The sequence below is a fragment of the Urtica dioica genome, chromosome 2 (genome assembly GCF_054948205.1).
Source record: "Urtica dioica subsp. dioica isolate 48M chromosome 2, U.dioica_male_clone48M_v1_H2, whole genome shotgun sequence".
Taxonomy (NCBI): domain Eukaryota; kingdom Viridiplantae; phylum Streptophyta; class Magnoliopsida; order Rosales; family Urticaceae; genus Urtica; species Urtica dioica.
In genome coordinates, this window is record NC_142757.1 from 46,119,494 (window position 1) to 46,140,360 (window position 20,867).

A 20,867-nucleotide genomic window follows, 5' to 3' on the forward strand; every position below is an offset into this window, starting at 1 on the left:
CATTGAGGCTCTCGGTGTCCCCGTTGGGAATCACCGGGTTATGCATAGGTTGTTTTGCAGCCAGTTGGTTGTGGTACCTCGCATTCTTCGCCTTTAGTTGACGGATATTCTCTTCCAACTCCATAATGCAGTCGTCCCTGGTATCCGGAGATGGAGATGGTGAGCCGGTCGAGCTCTCTTTAGGGAGCGACTCTTCATCACTATGCACTCGGGAGCGCAATAAATATTTTTTGCTCCCAGTAGCGTTATCAGGGTTGTTAACGCCCTCAGAACATACGGGTGGCTGACTACTCATCTTTTCTCGAGTCCGAGAAAGTCGAGTTTTCGGAAGGAAATAAGAAGATGGATAAAAGGGATTTCGGGCTGAACAAGTCGGGAAGTCCCCTCCTTTTAGCACCAAAATATTGTCGCACGAAAATGAACAACTATTTAAAGCTTCGGACGGTTCGACCCAAGGCCGGACCAAGTGGTCGCACCTGAGCCAAATGTGTGAACTCGAAAATCTCGAGCTGGGTTTTCTCCAATATTCAACACGCTTCTCAGAGGAGAGAATGGGTGAGAATGAGGAGTGACTGTGCCTTTTGTGTCGGCTACCTACGTACCCGTGTGTGGGATCAGGTTAGAACGTAGTTCAAGGCGTATGTAACGCAGTATGAGGCGCGGAGCCTAGAGGGTGTGCTCGACAGAGGAGACGAGGCGCGGATGAGTCTTCGGCAACGTCTCAGAACTCTCGGATCGAGTGACTCGAGAGATAATGTGTGTTTTCTCTCTTTTGGAGACGTGTGAGACCCTAAGTCAAGAGTTCCTTGTCATGGTGGAGATTCTGGACGCGTAGGCGATTTCCAGTCGGAAATGCAGGACGCGTAGGCGATTTCTTGTCAGAAATTGTGGACGCGTCTAGTATGCTAGACGCGTAGGTGATTTTCAGTCGAAAACCGCGAGAGCACTCGTGGGCTCGGGATTAGTCGTTCGATTGAGAGAGGCGACGCTCGGGAGTCCCCGGGAGCGCTTCGGAATCTATGAGAATGAGAAATCGAGGAGAATCCACTTCAGGCCAAGTATGGCATCCACAGAAGCAGAGAGAAGTCTCAAGTTTCTTGAGAATGAATGAGATTGAATTGGATGGCTTTCCCCTCAATGGGATGGGGTATTTATAGTGTTTGGAGGGCCTTAAGAGGCTTTTCTCTCGTCCATGTGGGACTGGGGGCGGCGCTCCGTTGAGAAGAGGAGCGCAGCGCGCACGCGGCGCGCAACGCGCGGCGTACAAAGTGCCCCGCGCAGCCTTCCTGGCGCGGCGCGCAACGCGCGGCACACGGCGTACAAAGTGCCCCGTGCAGCCTTCCTGGCGCGGCGCGTGGCCCTTCTACCGCGGCGCGCAAACCCTGTCGCGCGTGCGCGAGGGAAGTTTTTTGGACGCGCGCGCGCGCTCGCCAAGGGGTTGCGCGGTGCGCAGCTTGTCTGGCGCGGCGCATGCCTCCTTGGCCTGGTGCACGGCTCGCTCCACGCGCGTCTTCTTCGTGTAGCTCACCTCATGGACCTTTTTTGGGCCTTTAGAGATCTTTGAGGACTCGGCCCGTTGGACCTTCGGGATTCGGGATATCACGCAAATCACGTGAAGCATGAAATTCTTTACTCGAGGAATCAAGGTCGACACGAGGATTTGCTAATCGACTCGTGGACACATGACTCGACTCGAGGAGCGAGGCTCGACTCGAGGAGAGTGACTCAACTTGAGGAGTTATCTCGACTCGAGGAGTTCTGACTCGACTCGAGGAGCAGGGCTCGACTCGAGGAGTGATGCTCGACTTGAGGAGAGTGACTCAACTTGAGGAGTTATCTCGACTCGAGGAGTTATGACTCGACTTGAGGAGGAAGTCTCGACTCGAGGAGTATAACTCGACTCGATGAGCTGAAAGTTTGGCACGAGGACTTGCCAGTCGACTCGTGACGGAAGGCTTGCCGCTCTTCAGGACCTCCGGCCGGACCATCAGCCCTTTGAACGGCGTGTCTTCTTGGCGTCTCGGGTTTTCCGAAAACGACCGACAACAACTTTAATATAAAATAATAACATACTAAATACGTTAGAGTTGTAGAATAATTTGTATAAAGGATACATATACATATCTAATATACACATTAACATAAACGCATATTCTTATATATATACTTGTATATTTATTCATAAATTTTAAAACTTCAAATACTAAGATAAAAAATTTATGAATAAATTAAAAAAAAAAAACCAAAAATTTGATTGTCACTAGTCACTCAACTATAAAAAAAATTTCTAACTTTTCTCGTTAAGTTAGATTTCGGGATTTTACAGATGCTTACAACGGCAGTTATTAAACCTTTTATTTAAAAGTTAGTTAATATTTTTTAGCATGACTTATTTTTATTTTTATTGAGGGATCCAAAGGAATTAGACACCGATATATATACATGTTTAGAGTCATATTCAATGTGTTACGTACCTTTGGGACCAAACATCAAGCGTTTCCTCTCCTAGGCTTTGGTACGGAAACAACCATCCGGCCCAAATCTCGGACGCATTGTACGGCGTAACCCAAATTTGGTTATTCGTGAACCCTCCTCTCTTTTGAGGCGAGTCCTCCGGGTCCAACAGGCTCATAGCAGTGGGCCCGGGGACCACCTTGTACCCGACCGGGTTCTCTACCTGGGTCGACCACATGAAACTCAGTCGGGTCATACCACACTCTCTCTCTCTCTCTCTCTCTCCATTACGTGGATTTTGTCTTCGTTATTGTTATTATTATTTTGCGTCTCTAAGTGGATTTTCGCGAACAAGTTGTTCCAACCGTCCGCGTCAAGGAGAACGCGATGTTTTGATCGTGGATGACTCCGATCACGTTCTCTGATAAGATTGTGCCGTAGAGATTCTCTCCGTTGGGGACCTGGTTTGTGTTGGAATATTCGCTGTCTTTCACCATCAATATTCCACTTAGCCCTACCTATATATACATCATGTACACGTAACGTGACGTCACCATTGGATCATATAAATTTGAATATTGTTGTTGTTATTATTAGCAGTTTTGCTTACTTTGATTCGAATGAGTCCATCAGTTTGAAACTCCCAGTCAACGATGTAGTCATAGTTAGCCACCAAAGAGACCATTCTCACCACAAGCGTCAGCTTTGGCCTAACCTCCCTTATCTGCAACGCCAATAATATTCATAACATTGTTTGGTTCCAATTGTTTCATAAATGACAAATATGCATATATCGTTCATCACTTATTTTGGACTTTTGCCTCACTACGAGAAATTGCACTCATTGTGTATTGGATTTTATAAAGGTAAAATAAAATTTGAAAATTAAAAGCGATGAAATTGAAAGTAGTAGTGACGTCTTTGTTTTTTAAATTTTTGTTAGTTGATACATTCCTTTAAGAACAAATTATTAAGCAAATGTGGCAAAAAGAGAGACAAAAATGGGATAAAAAAATCCGAGCTTCGTGAAGAATGTGACTTAAGTTCATGTCGGTGATAGGCACTCGGAGTGGCGTCAGGTGATATCGCCGGCGTAGCTCTCGAAGACGCAAATCATGTCTGAGATTTTATCTTTGAGCGATATGGTCACACACAACTTGGCATGTGTTACCAAGGAACACAACAAATTCAATTGGTACTAAGTACAAGAACATGTTTCTTTTCCTAATACTCATTGGCTCATTGGCTGATTAGGAAATATAATCGAATATTTTCTACTACTTAAAGATACAAACATTATAAATGATATCAAAAGCTTAAATAAAATAAAATTTCCGAAAATCAGAGATTTTAAATAAACTAGGTGGAGGTAAGTTTTGCATGATCTAAACATGTTATAAACAACATGTATATGTAAATGCGGAAGCGGAAATTATTGAGTTACCTGTCGCCATTAACTCATGTTACAACAATGTTAGACACTGGCTCCGACGAGTTTGCTAATAAGTTGTCACTGTCATCTACGGTCATGGTCGGGTAGCCGGTTTTTGGTCCGGAGCCGATGACGGTGACATCCGATGATCGCCCTTCCGCCAGTTCATCACGTCTAGCGTGTGGGACTTTCGGCGGCGCGTGAGATCAGGCTGGGAGATTCGGCTGTTGGGGAGATCGTGTCAGCAGTGGAAATCCGACGTGGACGGAGGTGCGTGGGTCCACGTGAAGATAGCGAAAAGTGCCGCGACGGAGTGAGAGATTATTAAGAAGTGAGGAAGAAGTTTCTGGATTCCATGTCGGCCAGTAGTTTCTTTTGTTATGAATTTGCAAAATAGTTATCTTAATTTAGTGAAATAGCTAAAATGTACAGTGATCTGTTTTTTTTTTATTTTGACCCTAATATTAATTTTTTGTAAAGTAATAAATTATTTATAATAATTGTAAAAAATTTAATATTGGTTGTTAAAAAAATTTTGAACACGTAAATTTAGCTACATTATTAAAAAGTTGAAACTTTGACTATTTTGCTAATAAATAAGTTTCAAATCGTTATTTTGTACAATTTTCTTTTTAAATATAGGTCATGGGTTCTGTTTTAGCTTTGGGAGGAGATATATTAATTCGGCCCCACGAATATTCAAAACCACATAATTCCACAAAAATTTTAACGTAGCTTTGATAGAAATTATTAGAAGTGAGAATCTCCACTTTGGCCCAAAGTTACTAATAGTTGCTCCAAAGTAAGGTCAATATCGACTCTTCCTATTTTTGAAGAAATCCGACTGTACTACAACTTATGCTCTAGGGTTATAAACAGCTACATGTAGAAATCGAAATCGCATGAATAGAAATCGATCGTTAGACACAAAGAGTCAACTGCTTCTGTGAGTGTGACTGGGAATGGCGTTGACTCGTCGGATTTATGACATCGCACTTGATATTGACCGGCAGCTAGATCTTTGCTTCAGCAAGATTTCGTATTGGCTAATCGAGATTGACTTGATGTTACTTGTGGTTCCATCAAAGATCACAATCTTTATGAACCATCTCGACGAAGACGATTCTGATTCCGATTCTGACGAATATGACGAAGAATACACGACTCTGGAGAAGATTCCGACGATTTTGGCGTTGGAAAATTTGGAGAGGTCGAAATTAGAGTCAACGGAGGGGTTTGACTGTGCAATTTGCTTGGACAATCGAGTTAACGGTGAGATTATAGCGATGCCGTGCTCTCACGCTTTCCATGCCTCTTGTCTTCTCTTATGGTTGACCAAAGCTCACACGTGTCCCACGTGCCGTCACCAATTACCGATCCGACCCGAGCTTGAAGATCCTTACACGTGGCCGCCGACCATCGGGCTGGAACTCTTTCCAGAGTATAGGCGCGATTTCCGGTTTTGGGGCATCACGGTAATTGTACGTGGTTCTGGTGTACTTCTTCCTTACCTGAGCGCCGAGAACTACGATGATGAATCTTTTTAACTATTATTACAAATTTACTATATGTTCAATTTAATTATTAGTCTTCTGGTGTTTTTAGTGATCAATACAAGTTTTCTACTTTCAACACTCGTTTTTTTTTTTTCATGATTTTGCATACTTTCTATAAACTCCAAGTAATGGATCACTATATTTACAGCATTAACTAAAAAAAATAAAAATAAAAATTGACCGAGGTTCATCCAAAGTTAAAACCCGTCAAACTCTTTATCAAATTTTCAAAGAGTACATCAGAGATATAAATTGACATGAAAAAACCCTAGATTAGAGGGATTGTATTACACATATTAGGGGTGTTCATCAAAACCATCAAACCGAATAACCTGATCATCCAAATCAAACTGCACTATTTTTTAAATCAACCCATTAAAACTTGATGAAGTTTGGGTTGTAACCAACCCAAACCGCAATTGTTTCGGATTGGTTTGGTTTTTTATAGTCGTGAGATTGAGTTGAACCAAACCAACCCGATAATATTAATTCTTTAATTTTTGTAAGATTGCAAATATTTTATATGTACTATTGTTAAAAAAATATCATTTTTCTAATAATATTATAATTAAATATTTAAAAAAAATACTCAGTATTATACTTTATTATTTGTGACTACATGAAAATTGGGTAGTTAAAAATATCCGTTAATTTTATTTTAATATGTAAATTTTCTAAAGATAAGTAAAATTTTGATTTTATTTGACAAAACTTTTTAGATATAATATACGTATATGATTTTCATTCGAGTTATAAAGCCATTTGTCGAGAGTTATAATCCGAAAAAACCAACTCAAATCAACCTGATTATTTTCGGGTTGGTTTGGTTTGGTTTTACATATCAATCGGGTTGGTTTGGATTTTAAAACTAAAAAATTAGTTGTAGCGGTTCGGGTTGATAGCACATGAAAAAACCGACTAACCCAACTCAATTACACCTCTAGCACATATCACTCTCTTTTACATTATTGCTAGGTTTTAGTATCTTCACAACACTCTCCTTAACAAGTTGTAGGGAGTTGTCTTTACTAGCAATCATTGTTGGACCTATTATTTCTCAAAGTCCATTACGTGGGGTTTGTAAGTGGGAAAGAATTGTGGTCCAAGTGTATTTACTTATTGGTTTAATAATAATAATAATAAGATAATTCCTATTGGTTAATTAATAGAAGGTAAATTCCTATTATACTCCAATGGTGTGTCTATATAAAGAGAAATCCTAGGGATTGGTCATCTCTCAACCCATCACGTAGCTTTTGCCTCCATCACATAAAGCTTATCAGATCTAAAGAGGGTCAAGAGAGAGAAACCAATTCCGGTGATCATCCGCTGCCGTCACCGTCACTTTCGTCATGGATCGAGGTAGGTTTTTCTCAATCCCTAATGTTCTATGAAAATCATCTAGTTCTAAAATCTTGGCTAATTAGGATCGTTTAAATTATGGTTACATGTGGTATCAGAGCCTTGATTGATGAATTAGTGTTTTTCCGATTATGATTTATTTTCATACGCTGCGCTATCTTTGCTTTTACTTTATTAAATTAAAATTGCTTGCTATGACGTTCTGTGTAATATAAATTCGGTGTTCAGATCCTATATCACTGCTTATGTTTATTGAATCGAAGTGATTATCGTTATCGTTATCGTTATCGAAGTGATTTCGTATACCGTTTTAAAGCCCTTTAAGTCTACGTTTCAATGCTGGAGGTCTCATAACGTTTGAGTGTCTGGAAAATGTTACGACCGTTTTAGTGAGTAATGGTCAGGAATATTTGTAATGTGATAAATGGCCTTTTATTTGTAGCTAATTACTTGTATTTTTTTTTATGGTTTGTTTCTGATTCCCAAGGTCTATATATGAGTTGAATAATTAGATAATGAAGGTGTGGAGTTGAGAAATACATTGCAATAAGAGTTAATCAAGTTTTGTAAAAGTAATTTTTCTAAAGTCTTCTTCCATCTTCCATCTACAAAACACCTTATAATTTTCAAAAAGGTATTAGAACCAAGATAACTTCCGAGACTTAATCGTTAGGGCAAATTCCGCTACCACGACTTACCAAGTCGAACTATGACAGTTGGAGTATTTAGATGCGGGCATTGCTTGGTGCTCAAAATGCATCGGATTTAGTCTAAGACGGTTTTGAAGAGTCAGCTCCAACGGCGAATTTGACGGAAAACCAAATAAAGGTGTTAAAAAGAGATGCACATGAAAGGTAAGACTGCCCTTTTTTTCTTGTTTCAAGCGGTGGACGAGTCGGGCTTTGAAAAAATTGATGGTGCTACAACTTCGAAGGAAGCGTGGGACAAGCTGGAGAAGGTCTTAGAGGCGAGTTGGAGGCCATGAAGCTGAAGGAGTCGGAATGAGTATCGGACTACATAACACGTCTTCAAGTAGTGGAGAACCAGCTTAAACGCAACGGAGATACCCTATCAGATGCAAGGGTTGTGGAGAAAATTCTACGGTCACTAACCGAGAATTTTGAAAATGTTGTTTGTGCTATTGAAGAATCGAAGAATCTCGAGGAGATGGCTGTCGATGAGCTCGTTGGTTCTCTTGAAGCGCATGAACAACGTAAAAATAAGAAGAAAGAAGAGCAGGTCGAGGAGGCATTACAAGCCAAGGCAAGCCTCAAGAAGGATAAAGCGATGTACGCACAGCAAAATCGAGGAAGAAGACGTGACCGTGGAGGTCGTGGTTTCGGTCTCTATGGAGGCCGCGGATGTGGAGACTACTTTGAAGAAAAGGACCATCCAGACCAACCAAATTGCCGTGGAAGAGGACGTAGTCGAGGTAGAGGCAGGCATTGTTGGAATTGATCTAGGGTTTAAGAAAAAGTTTAACGCTTCGCAAAGCGGCGGAATTTTTAAAAATTTCTTTTCAAGTAAAAACAGTTTTTTACTAACCTAGACAAAGAGCAAGTACATATAAATAAAAACTATTATGAGCTAAGAAGTTTACTAACCTTTCTTGAAGCTTGAACTTTGAGAAGCTTTTGGAAAGTTTGCAACGCTCGTCTCCCCTCGCAGCACGTCTCTCTTTCTTTCCTCGGCACCTCGAGCAACCACGAAAGTTTCTATCACTAAATCACTCGAAATAAAGGAATCAGTGAGTGGGCACTTTTATACACTACGACTTAAGAACAAGTCTTGAAGTCGCAGAGCTAAACTCTAGGTCAAATGAGGACCTAGGTGCCAAAACAATAAAACGAAATTGACTAGAGAGAGAGAGAAGAGGGGCGGCCACAAGTTCTAGAGAGAGATGCTCTCAATCTCTAACTTATGTGGAATGAATAGAATGAGAGAAATGAGGGTCCTATTTATAGGAGAAGGGTTGGCCTTGGAAATAAGTAGTTTCCTCTTATTTTCCAAGCCTTAATGAGCAATCTTTTATTGCCCATTCCTATCCAAGATAGGCGCCCACCTCAAGCAAATCCCCAAGGGATTAGTTTCCTCTTTTGTTCTCTCTTGGTTGCCTTGGCCGAAATTCCCTATACAAGTATAGGAAATTTGTTTCCTCTTTTTCTTTTGGCAAGTATCTTGATACATTTATGCACAAAATATTCTTTCTTCCTATGGGTATGTTGGGCGCCCAAATGGTCTCTACAAGGAGCTTCTAGAAGCTTCTTCATTTGTTCATGACAACATGAGAAAGACCCATTAAGAATTTTCAATAAAATTCTTATGAAATGAAATTAATTCACAAGGCCCAATAATCAAGTCATGGCCGAGTGACATTAAGTCATCAAATGAACTTGTCAAAAAATTTATTGACATTCATTTCATCATATGTCTCAAAAGACAAAAATACCCTTTTGACAATTTTCGTTCTTGTTTTGACTTAGCTTCAGTTTAACTATTCCTAATCGATGTGATTCGTGACAGTGACCTCATGGACCAAAATGAACAAAGCTTGAGCTAAACACTTGGAATCAAAAGTTCACAAACCTTTTCCAAGTTTAGCTTAATGCCAACTGACTCCACTAAAGAGTTGACACTGAAAATCTCTCGGTTCAAATGAATTTATTTCCTACTCAAGAATTCAACCTAATTATGATGAGCGGATCCACTGAATATTATCTATTTTTACCCTTCATGAATGTCATCAGTTAGTCGGGATTTACTAAATTACCATTTTACCCTTCTAGATGTTATTTCCTCAACTCCTTTGTCGCTTGTGAATAAGTTAGAAACAATGTATTACGAGGAGCTAACAAGTCACATTGTTTCATCCAAAAGAGTCAAAACTCAATTTGGACACTGGCCAGTTCATTTATTCACACTCCAAGGAACAAAGCATGAGGTGACATACATTGCATTTCAGCAATCTTGTACATGAATTCCATATCTATGAGAACTTCACAAAGTTACTCATGACATTCTCACAACTTAGTATTTCACCAATAGGCCCTGTTCGGAATCACACAGTGAGTCCGAACTCTGACTTTCTCAAATGAGAATACTAAGGTGTGAAATGACATGTCTCATTTCAGGATTAAGGTAAGCACGATGCAATTCATACGTAGTGACTTCGAGACATAAGAGGTTAAATGGTTTGTTCTTATCTTGTCTCTAGAAGTGCACTGGTCAATTCAGTACCTTCGGAAGATACCTAGAAGAACTATAGAGTCTCCAACTCTCAATGCCTCATAACCAGACATCATAGATTCTTCTAACAATCATACTGAGGTCAATAGTCTTTTGACCCTTAGATTGCGAATATATCGTTTTAAGCAAACTACGAAGAGTTTGTTCATGCAAATCTACATTTGTCTCTTCGTAAGTTGTTTAGTTTGTTTATGGACTAAAGACTAAGGTTTTATCATAAAGCTTCAAACAAGGAAGATTGAATGAACGTTTCAACTTTTTATTAATGAATAAGCAATTACAAGCAAGAGTCTTCATGAGATTTTATTACATCAAATGTAGAATATAAAGATTACAACTCTTCTTGTGGGCACCATTGACAACAGGCATTCACATCGTTCAAACATAAAGTGCGACAATTGCGACAAGCTTGGACATTATGCAAAAGAGTGTTAGTCCGAGAAAAAAAAAAGGTCCAAGAAAATGCGAATTTAATCACGGAAGAGGCGACAAAATATGACGGCGTTCTCATGATGGCATACAAAGACACCGCTTCCGACAATGAAACCATGTGGTATCTCGACACCGGCGCTAGCAGTCATATGATCAGGAACAAACACTTCTTTTTGAACATGCAAGAGAAAGATGATGGGCACATTTCATTTTGAGACGCATATAAGACGAATTCACAAGAAAGACTTGGATTTATTTTTTGAAAGAAAAATCGGAGGCCTTCGAGGCTTTCAAGAAAGTCAAGGCGTTAGTCGAGAAGATAACCGACCATTTCATCAAGGCCTTGCGGTAAGACCGAGGATGAGAGTACATGTCAGCCGCATTCACGAACTATTGCGAAGAACGAGGGATCAAGAGATTCTTAACTGCTCATTCTTCACCTCAGCAAAATGGTGTGGCCGAGAGAAAAAACCAAACTATCATCGACATGGTTTGGTCCATGATGAAGAGCAAAGACATGCCAAAACAATCACTACTACAAAACTGGGATCCTACAACGCTTAAAAACAGTTGTAGAATGATTCTACAACGCTTATTAAGCGTTGTAGAATGATTCTACAACGCTTATTAAGCATTGTAGAATCCAGTGTTGTAGAAGCTTCTACAACGCTTAGATATCCGTTGTAGAAGCTTGGCTTTTACAACGCTTACGCATCCGTTGTAGAAGCTTCTACAACGATAGAGTTCCATTGTCCAATTTTCAAAAATTCCAGAATTACTCGCCGCGACGATGTATATTTCTCGCCGCGGCGAGGTATTCTACAACGGATAAGATATCTGTTGTAGAACTATCTCGCCGCGGCGAAAAATATACACCGCCGCGGCGAGAAATATTTGGGTTTTGCTCTAATTCTCGTCGCGGCGATGTATATTTTGAAGTTTACCGCTACCGCTAGAACTAGTAGTAGTGGACGACATGAAACTTAAGAAACACAATTCCAACTAAATATCAAATGCAAACTCAATTCCAACAAAATATCAAACAAATATGGTGTTTCAACCTAAATTATATCAATCCATACTCTCAATTCCAAACAAACACTTATTTTCAACATAAATTATACATAATTCTCAACCAAAAACTAATCCGAAGTGTAGATGAGGAGCATGGAGGCGTGGAAGAAAGAGAGAGTCAGAGTTGTCGCCGGAGATGCCTAGGCTTGTGTGAGTTTGACGTGATGGTGGAGTTTGTGGGTTTGTGGTTGTGGCTTCATTGGTATGAGGTTTGGGTTTTATTGGTTTGTGGGGATGGAGAAGAATAGTGAGGGTGGAGAGAGAGTGAAGGAGGAGAAGAAGAGAGCGAGGGCGGAGAGAGAGAAGTGAGGGCGGAGAGAGAAAGATAAGTGAAGGCGGAGAGAGGGTGAGGGCGGAGAGAGAGAGAGAGAGAGAGAGAGAGAGAGAGAGAGAGAGAGAGAGAGAGAGAGAGAGAGGGTGGAGAAGAAGAATGAAGAACAATGAAGAATGAAGAAGAAGAAGAAGAAGAAGAAGAAGAAGAAGAAGAAGAAGAAGAAGAAGAAGAAGAAGAAGAAGAAGAAGAAGAAGAAGAAGAGTAATGAAGAATGAAGAAGAAAAATTGACTAAGTTAGAAATTCGGGGGAGCTTTTTGAAAAAAATTAAATTTTTAGGTGTTAAAAAGCTTCTAGAACGCTTAGAGTAAGCGTTGTAGAACTCTCGCCGCGGCGAGACTGCTGAAAAGTAAACCCAGAATTGTCTCGCCGCGGCGAGAGATAGCCTTCGCCGCGACACAAATATCTTCTCCAAAAAAGGCTCTCTGGAACTCTTCTACAACGGATAGTCTAAGTATTGTGGGAGATCTGAAATATGGTGAAATTTTACAACACTTATAGTAAGCGTGGTAGAAACACCAAGCTTCTACAACGCTTAGCCATAAGCGTTGTAGAAGCACCCAGTTTCTACAACACTAATTTTAAGTGTTGTAGAATCTCCAGTTTCTACAACACTTAGCCGTAAGCGTTGCAGAATATGGGTTGTAGAATCCAACATTTGCAGTGAATATTGGGCAAAAGTGCTGCAATGTGGCGTGTATGTTCAAAATCGATGTCCACATGCAAAACTGGGGATCAAACACCCCAAGAAGCTTAGAGTAGACAAAAGCCGACCATATCGCATTTAAGAGTATTTGGTAGTATGGCCTACGCGCATGTACTAGGTCAAAGAAGAACCAAACTGGATGAGCAAGAAGTACGTATTCATTGGGTATGACGAGAAGACGAAAGCTTTCAAGCTATTCGACCCAGTTATAAAGAAGGTGGTCGTAAGCCGAGATGTGTGGGTGAATGAAGAAAGTGAATGGAATTGGAACAAGCAAAAAGAGGATTCTGAAAATGAAGAAAAAGAAGATCCATCAGTTGCTAAATCAATCGTCACTCCAACAATCACTCCTACATCCGATGATGAAGAAGAGCCGAGACAACCAAAGATGCGGAGTTTGCAAGACCTCTATGAGTCGACGAGTGAAGCACACTTGGTGTGTCTTTTGGCAGATGCCGAGCATATAGCTTTTTAGGAGGCGGTGAGAGGTAAGAAATGGAAGGCTGCTATGGATGAAGAAATACATGCGATCAAAAGAAATGAAACTTGGGAGTTAGCGGAGCTATCAGAAAGATGTCGACCCATAGGCATAAAATTGATGCGTGTACAAGAAGACGATGAATGCCCAAGGGGAAATTGAAAGAGACAAGACACGCCTAGTCGTAAAGGGATACATACAAAAGGCGGGGATCGATTACGATGAAGTCTTCGCTCCGGTTGCAAGAATGGAGATAATTCGGCTTCTTATATCCCAAGCGGCATAATCAAGTGGCCAATCTACCCAATGGAAGCAAAGTCGGCATTTTTAAATGGTGTACTTGAAGAGGAAGTTGTTGAAATTGATATAGGGTTAAAAAAAGATTTAACGCTTCTAGCAAGCGGCGGAAGATAAAAATTTTCTTTAAACAAGTAAAAACGATTTTTACTAACCTATACAAAGAGCAAGCACATGTTATTATTAAAACTATCTAAAAGCGATTACACGTTTACTGACCTTTATGAATCGCTCGTCTCCCCACGCAGCTTGTCTTTCTTCGTTCTTCGAGAACTCGAGTAACCACGAAAGTTTCTATCACATAAACCACGCGAGGTAAGATGGAATTAGTGTGTGGGCACTTTTAAACACAACGACTCAAGAACAAGTCTTAGATTTGAAGAGCTAAAACAAACGCTAGGTCAAATGTGGATCTAGGTGCCAAAACAAAAACGAAAAGAGTTAGAGAGAGAGAGAGGGGCGACCACAAAGTCTAGAGAGAGAGGCTCTCAATCTCTAAATTGTGTGAGATGAGAAACAATGAGAATGAGGGCTCTATTTATAGGAGAATGATTACATTCATAAATGTAGTTTTCTCTTCTATAGAATATCACATATTCATGAGCAAATATTTTGTTTCCCTCTTTCTACTTGGACGTGCAAGGTAGAGCTTCTAGAAGCAAATTTCTTTCCTCTTTTGCTTGCCTTCTCTTGCCTTGACCGTCCACTTCCTTTCCTCATAGAAGAAATTTGTTTCCTCTTTTTCTTTTGACAAGTATCTTCATACGTCAATGCATAAAATTGGTCTCTCTTTCTTTGGTTTGGACGAGCAAGGGTCTTCTAGAAGGAGCTTCTAGATGTTTCTTCATTAGTTCATTACAACATAAGAAACACTCATTAAGAATTTTCAAGTGAAATTCCATGAAATGAAATTAATGCTCAAGCCCCAAATTCATTAAGTTAACCGTGTGGATCAATTCATTGTCATCATATGACAATGTCGAAAAAACTTATTTATTGACATTCATTTCGTCCTATGTCCAAAAAGACAAAAATATCCTTTAAACAATTTTCGTAAAACTTGTCTAGTTCTTGTTTTGACTTAGATTCTAGGTTAACTATTCCTACTCTATATGACTTGTAACAGTGACCTCATGGATCCAAATGAACAAAGCTTGAGCTAACATCATGGACTCAAAAGTTCAATAACCTTTTCCAAGTTTAGATTAATGTCAATTGACTCCACTAAAAAGCTGACACTGAGAATCTCTCGGTTCAAATGTTTAACGACCTGAATTTTTTTTTAGTTGTTATCCAATCATAAAAGCTTGAAATTTCATTTCATACTTGCCAATTTTTTTTTTTGAAAAACTAGAACTGAAACAAGTATTTATTCACAACTAAATAATTTAACTCTAGAATATAATAATATAAATAAATACAAACATTATTTCTTCATAACTAAGATACTTATTTTTCTTCGAGAGGTTATAAATATAAAGAAACATGCTTAACACATTTATAATAATAACATGGTAGCGAAAAACGTTTTATTTAGCGTAGCGGTATCCATCCCCACCCTTTACTCTTGTCACCACCACGATCCCAACTCAAAGTCATTTACCTTGCACATGTCCTACAATGTGAACGAAGAAAAAATATACAAACATGTGAGCTAAAGCCCAGTGAAATTCACGTAAAACTCACAAAACATTTTTTCTACATAATAATAAATAAACATGATAAAGTTTAATTCATTAAATCTTATTGTCAACCTGATACATATCTTGTTACTTGATTCATGATTTTCGGGGACCCCTAGTGATCGTATCGTATCGTGCGCACTGAGGTTTATGGAAACAATGCGGCCAAACATTGATTCCGCCCTCCCTGAACATGTACGACTCTCCTTATCGAGACATAAACGTCTACGAGGTGGGTTGCAAGAACCTATTCTGGCGTAGGCCGTTACGTCACCTACTTAGTGTTCTCACTTGCATACTTATTAAATAATTTGCATGGTAAAGTTCATGAAATAAAATAAGTCTAAAGCATACTTGGAAATTCTAGGATAAAAAATACTTTAATACATATTAAACATAGTTCACAAATATGGTAAGATAAACTTGGAAACATAATCATGTAATCTAACATGCATATAGTAATAAAATAATACACATACATAAAATTAAATAATACTTGCACATGATATTATTTTGAACTAATTCGCATTGTAGTGAGATGAACTCACCTCTCGGTTTCAAGATACTTAGCACTCGAGCTAGGAATCCGACTCTTTCTCGAACCTATAGGAAAATAACTTATGAGCTTCGATAATCTATTCTTACAAAACCAAACTTAAGGGATAAAAGAACTATAAGAATATTAAAGCTCTAAGAACAATCTAAGGCTTTGGAAAACATGATGCATATCGAAAATATAATTTGAAAGTTTGTAAAAACGTTGCTGGAAAAATTATTTTCAGAATGACCTATAGTTACACTTTTGTTAATTACGGATAGCTCGTGACTCAGAATTCGGTGATTCTTTTTGCAAAACAACAATAACATATGTACCTTTAAAAAACCATATTAAACCTAATTTAATAATCTGTAAAATGTTCCCAAAATTATTTTTAAGTTCATTAAATAAATCTGTCTGGATGAGAAAAGAGTTTCGGCACACAAAATTGAAAGTACTCGTTCGAACTCTTTAAAACTTATTTTTCTGAAATTTCTTTTTGGAACATATAAAAGACATAATAGATATATTGAAAAAAATAATTTTAACTTAAAACTATTAAAACAACCTGTTTAAAAAATATACTCCATAGCATGACATCACATCTTGGGTCCTAAGGATATCTCCATAGCAGTGTGCATTTAGAAGATTTTTATGAACGAAATAAAACACATAAAATACATATAAAAATATATTACAAAAGAAGACATATGTAGCTTCGTTTTGGTATACTCAATTAACAATTGAGTATTTAGAAGTGATAAAAACTAATTACCAAAGTTACATAAATTAAAAGGCAGATTTGAAGAAAAATAAAACATTTCACGCATGCATTGTAAGATTCTAGTTTCTAGAGTTGGATGGGTGGAAATAAAACTAGAACAAGAACATACTAAGGAACTATAATCATAAAAAATTAAGACGGAAAAATGCTAACCTCTTGGATTTGAAGAAAGGGCAAGAATTAATCTTCACCTTGATCTCTAGAAGAAAATTTAATGTATTCTATATTCGATGATTTGTCTCTCTCCACTCTAACTCACTTTGTTTTCTCTCTAAACTTTGGAAATTTTGTGATGAAAGGAGAGAGTGTCTTGGGGTCTATTTATAGGAAAATATTGGGTGCTAGGTGGCTTAGACAAACCGTGCATGTCTACCTCTCCCACTCTTCTATTTTTTTTTATTTCCTTATTGAAACACATAAAAAATCCTTACACACCCATACACTACAGGGTGTCCTATTCTAGGTTCTATGCATGATCATGCATGAGATAAAGTTGTTCTTATCAAGCTATTGGAAATGACAAACTTATCACCACCAAAAGGTTTCTTACACAACAAACTATTAAAGCAACTTTCAAGACAACAAATTTTGTCTTATCAGAATCATCTTGCACGGCTAAACCAAGAGAAAAAAGTCAAACAATTTGGCTTTTGACGCCACAAGGTTGTTTGAAAAGTGTACCATTGCTAGAAGTTGTAAATTTGTCACAATATAAAAAAAATGTGTCACATTATTGATTAAGTTCAATAATAAATAATCTAAAAGTGATATAATGAAATTGATTCATGAAACATGAAGTTAAATATTTCATGACATGAGATCGTATCAAAAATTAAATGTTGACTTTTTTTATCTTGAGTCAACTTTCTTAAAATAGAAATTTTGACTCGAAACTAGACCTTCCTAAATTAGAAACAATTTCCGAGAGTATCTAAAATGATTTTTGAGTATGATGTTCCTCAAAATTTCTCATTGATGTTGGAATATTTCAAATACAACATAAAGCTGGAAACGTAATAAGAAAAATTCGAAATGTCACAAAATGAATTTATTTTCTACTCAATAATTCAACTTAATTGTGATGAGTGGATCCACTGAATATTATCTATGTTTACCCTTCATGAATATCATCAGCTAGATGAGATTTACAAAATTACCATTTTACCCTTCTAGCTGTTATTTCCTCAACTCATTTGTCGCTTGTGAATAAGTTAGAAACAATGTATTGACGAGGAGCTAACAAGTCACATTAATTCATCCAAAAGAGTCATGACTCAATTCACTAGGACAAAAAACAGCATTGGGTGCGAATTTTTTCGCACCTAAAGGTCGAAAGTCGCACCCATTGATACCTTTAGGTGCGACTTTGTCGCACCCGAAAGTTCGCACCTAAAGGTCGTGGGTGCGACTAGTCGCACCCGATGGTCATGACTTTTAGGTGCGACCTTTAGGTGCGGATTTTCGCACCTATATTCGCACCCACAAGTCAGAAAAGATGTTCGAAAAAGTCCGCGGGAAGACCATTAGGTGCGACTTGTCGCACCCAATGGTCTTCGCGCCAAGTCATTGGGTGCGACTGGTCGCACCCAATGGCCTTCGCGCCAAGTCATTGGGTGCGACTAATCGCACCCGACAGTTGTTTTTAAGATTTTTTTATTTATTGTTTTTATGAATTCTATAATTGTAATCAAATAACTAAATAGTTTATTAATTAGAAAATTCATTAATTAATATTTATAATCATAATAAAAACTAACCATTTGTTGTTCGATTACAATAATTATTATAATGTACGACAAATAATTAAAATAAATGTTCATTCTTTTCCCTTTCATTTTCCTCGGTTTGTAAACCAATCCTTGAACATTTTACTCCCTCTTCCGCCAAATCTTCCTCCAGAACTGCTGCCACCTCCTCGTCCACTTCCGCTCGTACGCTCAATGCCGCTCGTACGCTCTCGCTGGTAATCTGCTGAACCTGGCGGCGTCGTCTGAGCATCTGCCATTGAAACTGATGGCGGCGTTGTCTGATGCATAGGGTGCATCTGAGGCGACGGCGTCGTCTGAGACATCTGTGGCATCATGTCGGGCGACATCTGAGGCATCTGTGGCATCGTGCCGGACGACATCTGAGGCAAGGGCGAAAACTGCTGCGTGAACGCGAACATTTGTCGCTGCATCTCCTCCATCTACTGTTGTTGTGCCGCCATAGCGAGTTGTTGTGCCGCCACCTGAGCTTGGAGCTCGCCAACCACTAGATCTGGAACACGACGCCGCGACGAGCCTGAGCCTGACGACGAGCTTTCGTCATGAGCCTGAGCAATAGCCCAAGATGTTCTCGGGACCGTTGGACCTATTCCAACGTACCAATCTTGACGGTTCCCGAGAATTTCTAGCATCGCGTGCTCCTCTGCGGCGTCCTGGTCAAAGACTACGCCTTGCTCTTCTGCTTGTCGCTGAAGATCCGCCAGTAGAGTAACTATCCGCGCCTTTACACATAAAAAAATTATTAAAAATTAATTATTATGTAAGTAACGTACACTTAATTATCACATATGACTTACATGTGCTCGTCTCGCCCAATCTGTCGTCCATTCACCTTTTCTATTATGGTGTTTTTGCTCCCACGTCGTTAACGCGGAGCCCAAAGTCCCATCATCCTTACTCTGTAATTGTTATGAAAATATAAGTACTGAATTTATTTCAAATTAAGTACTTCAAAATTAGAATAACTTACGTTCAAATGACGATGAGCCAAGAAAGAAAGAGATCCCTGAGTCGACCTCGTCTTCTTCTTCTTCGAATTCTCCTTGTTGCGATTAGACTTTTTCTGCAAATAATTAATTTTGTCATTATTCATTCTGATAAAGATATTATGATTTATTACAATCATACATTACGTACCTTCCAATCGTCAGTCGCGAACTCGTCTACCACCGCCTCCCAATCCTCTTTCTTATATCCCGGTGGTGTTTCCGCCTTAGCGTTTTCTTGGCTCCCACAAAACTCCAACCTGAACTTCTCTGATAGCTTGGACTTCTGGTTGCGTCGCCTGATCTTGGCATTCCGAATGATAGCCTGATCAATCGTATTCTGATAGCAATCCGCAGGCAGATCCTCGCCGGTGTCAAGATCCGTGTACACAAATCTGAACTCGGAATGAAGTGCGCTCAAAATAGCAGCCAACATCTGGGGCGTCACTTCACTCCAATCACGAGTCGTAGGCGGGATATGTGCTTTCACCAAAGCACCGAGGCGGTTGTTAAATAGTCCAACATTTTTATTTTCTTTCCTTATCTCTTGATAAAATGTTTGGTTTGTTGGGTCCCACTTGACCACCTTCGCACCCGGTACACCCTGTGTTGCTCGCGCCGACGTCGAGCCAGTTGTTGGTCCCCTTGATTTCTTAGGACCTTGGGAATCAGGTTCCTGTGGCGGACCTTGAGAATCCGGTCTCTGTGGCGAATCTCCACCAGAACCTGAAGCGGTCGACATCCTATAAAATGAAAACAACATTTGTAAATTGACATCGTATAAAATAAAACAACATTTGTGAACATACATCACAAAACAAAAGGAAACAACATCATACAAAAACGTGGGTGACACCACAGATATATTTTATTATAAAACCTCACATATGGCGGAGGAAAACCGTGGTTACATAGATAGTTCTCATTCATCGTCATCACTACATATATCAACATCAACATCAACATCAACATCTTCTCCCTCAAAAACGATGCATTCCTCATGATCATCATCGTCTTCCTCACCATCGTCAACGATATTTACTAGCTCAGCATCTTCGATTTCATGTCGATGATTCAAACGATCGATGTTTGACAATTCTATTGTCAACGGAATCGAGGCTGAGGTGGTGGGGTCGACTTCAGGAACGTCCCAAATCCCTCGATGATTGCATTCCTGAACGATTTCCCAGTTACCACCTAAAACAAGATCTTTGATGTAAAAGACTTGTTTCGCTTGAATTGCGAGTATGTACGGCTCCTCTGTAAACCACTGTTTCGCGGTAAAAGCACTCGTTTCTCCAGTAGTCTTATCGTTGTGAACTAGTCGCCGAGAATCGTGCTTGTCACCGTACCATATACATTTGAATAATACAACACGACAGTCGTACCTATAATTCAGCACTATGACGTCTTCCATACGACTGTAGTAAGTGAAATCATCCACAGGCACACACACACCGCTATTTTGAGTGACTCGTGCCACTCCATATGAAGCGCCGTGTGTCGAGATGTGCCGTGTGTCACTCCATATGAAGCGCCGTGTGTCGAGATGCGTACAGTCGCTTCAATCGATCTTTCAAGGGAAAATATCGCAATATCTTCTGCGGTATCTTCTTACCAATTGGCTTCCATCTACTCTCGTTACATATCGGACACACGTCGACGTTCGCGAGATGTTTTTGGAATAGGACACAGTCATTAATGCACGCGTCGATCATCTCGTATCCCATGCCAAAACGCTT

At 39.4% G+C, this 20,867-nt stretch overlaps 1 protein-coding gene across 1 annotated transcript; it reads right to left on the reverse strand.

The window, feature by feature from the left end:
• Positions 1-18,921: 18,921 nt before the first annotated feature.
• On the reverse strand, positions 18,922-19,593 carry LOC149405011 (uncharacterized). The gene is made up of 3 exons (XM_089603701.1): positions 19,277-19,593; positions 19,110-19,202; positions 18,922-19,038 (listed from the first exon to the last, which is right to left on the reverse strand). Exons 1-3 carry the CDS (start codon positions 19,559-19,561, stop codon positions 18,922-18,924), a joined length of 495 nt encoding a protein of 164 aa, XP_089459827.1. The 5' UTR covers positions 19,562-19,593.
• Between the last annotated feature and the right edge of the window lie 1,274 nt (positions 19,594-20,867).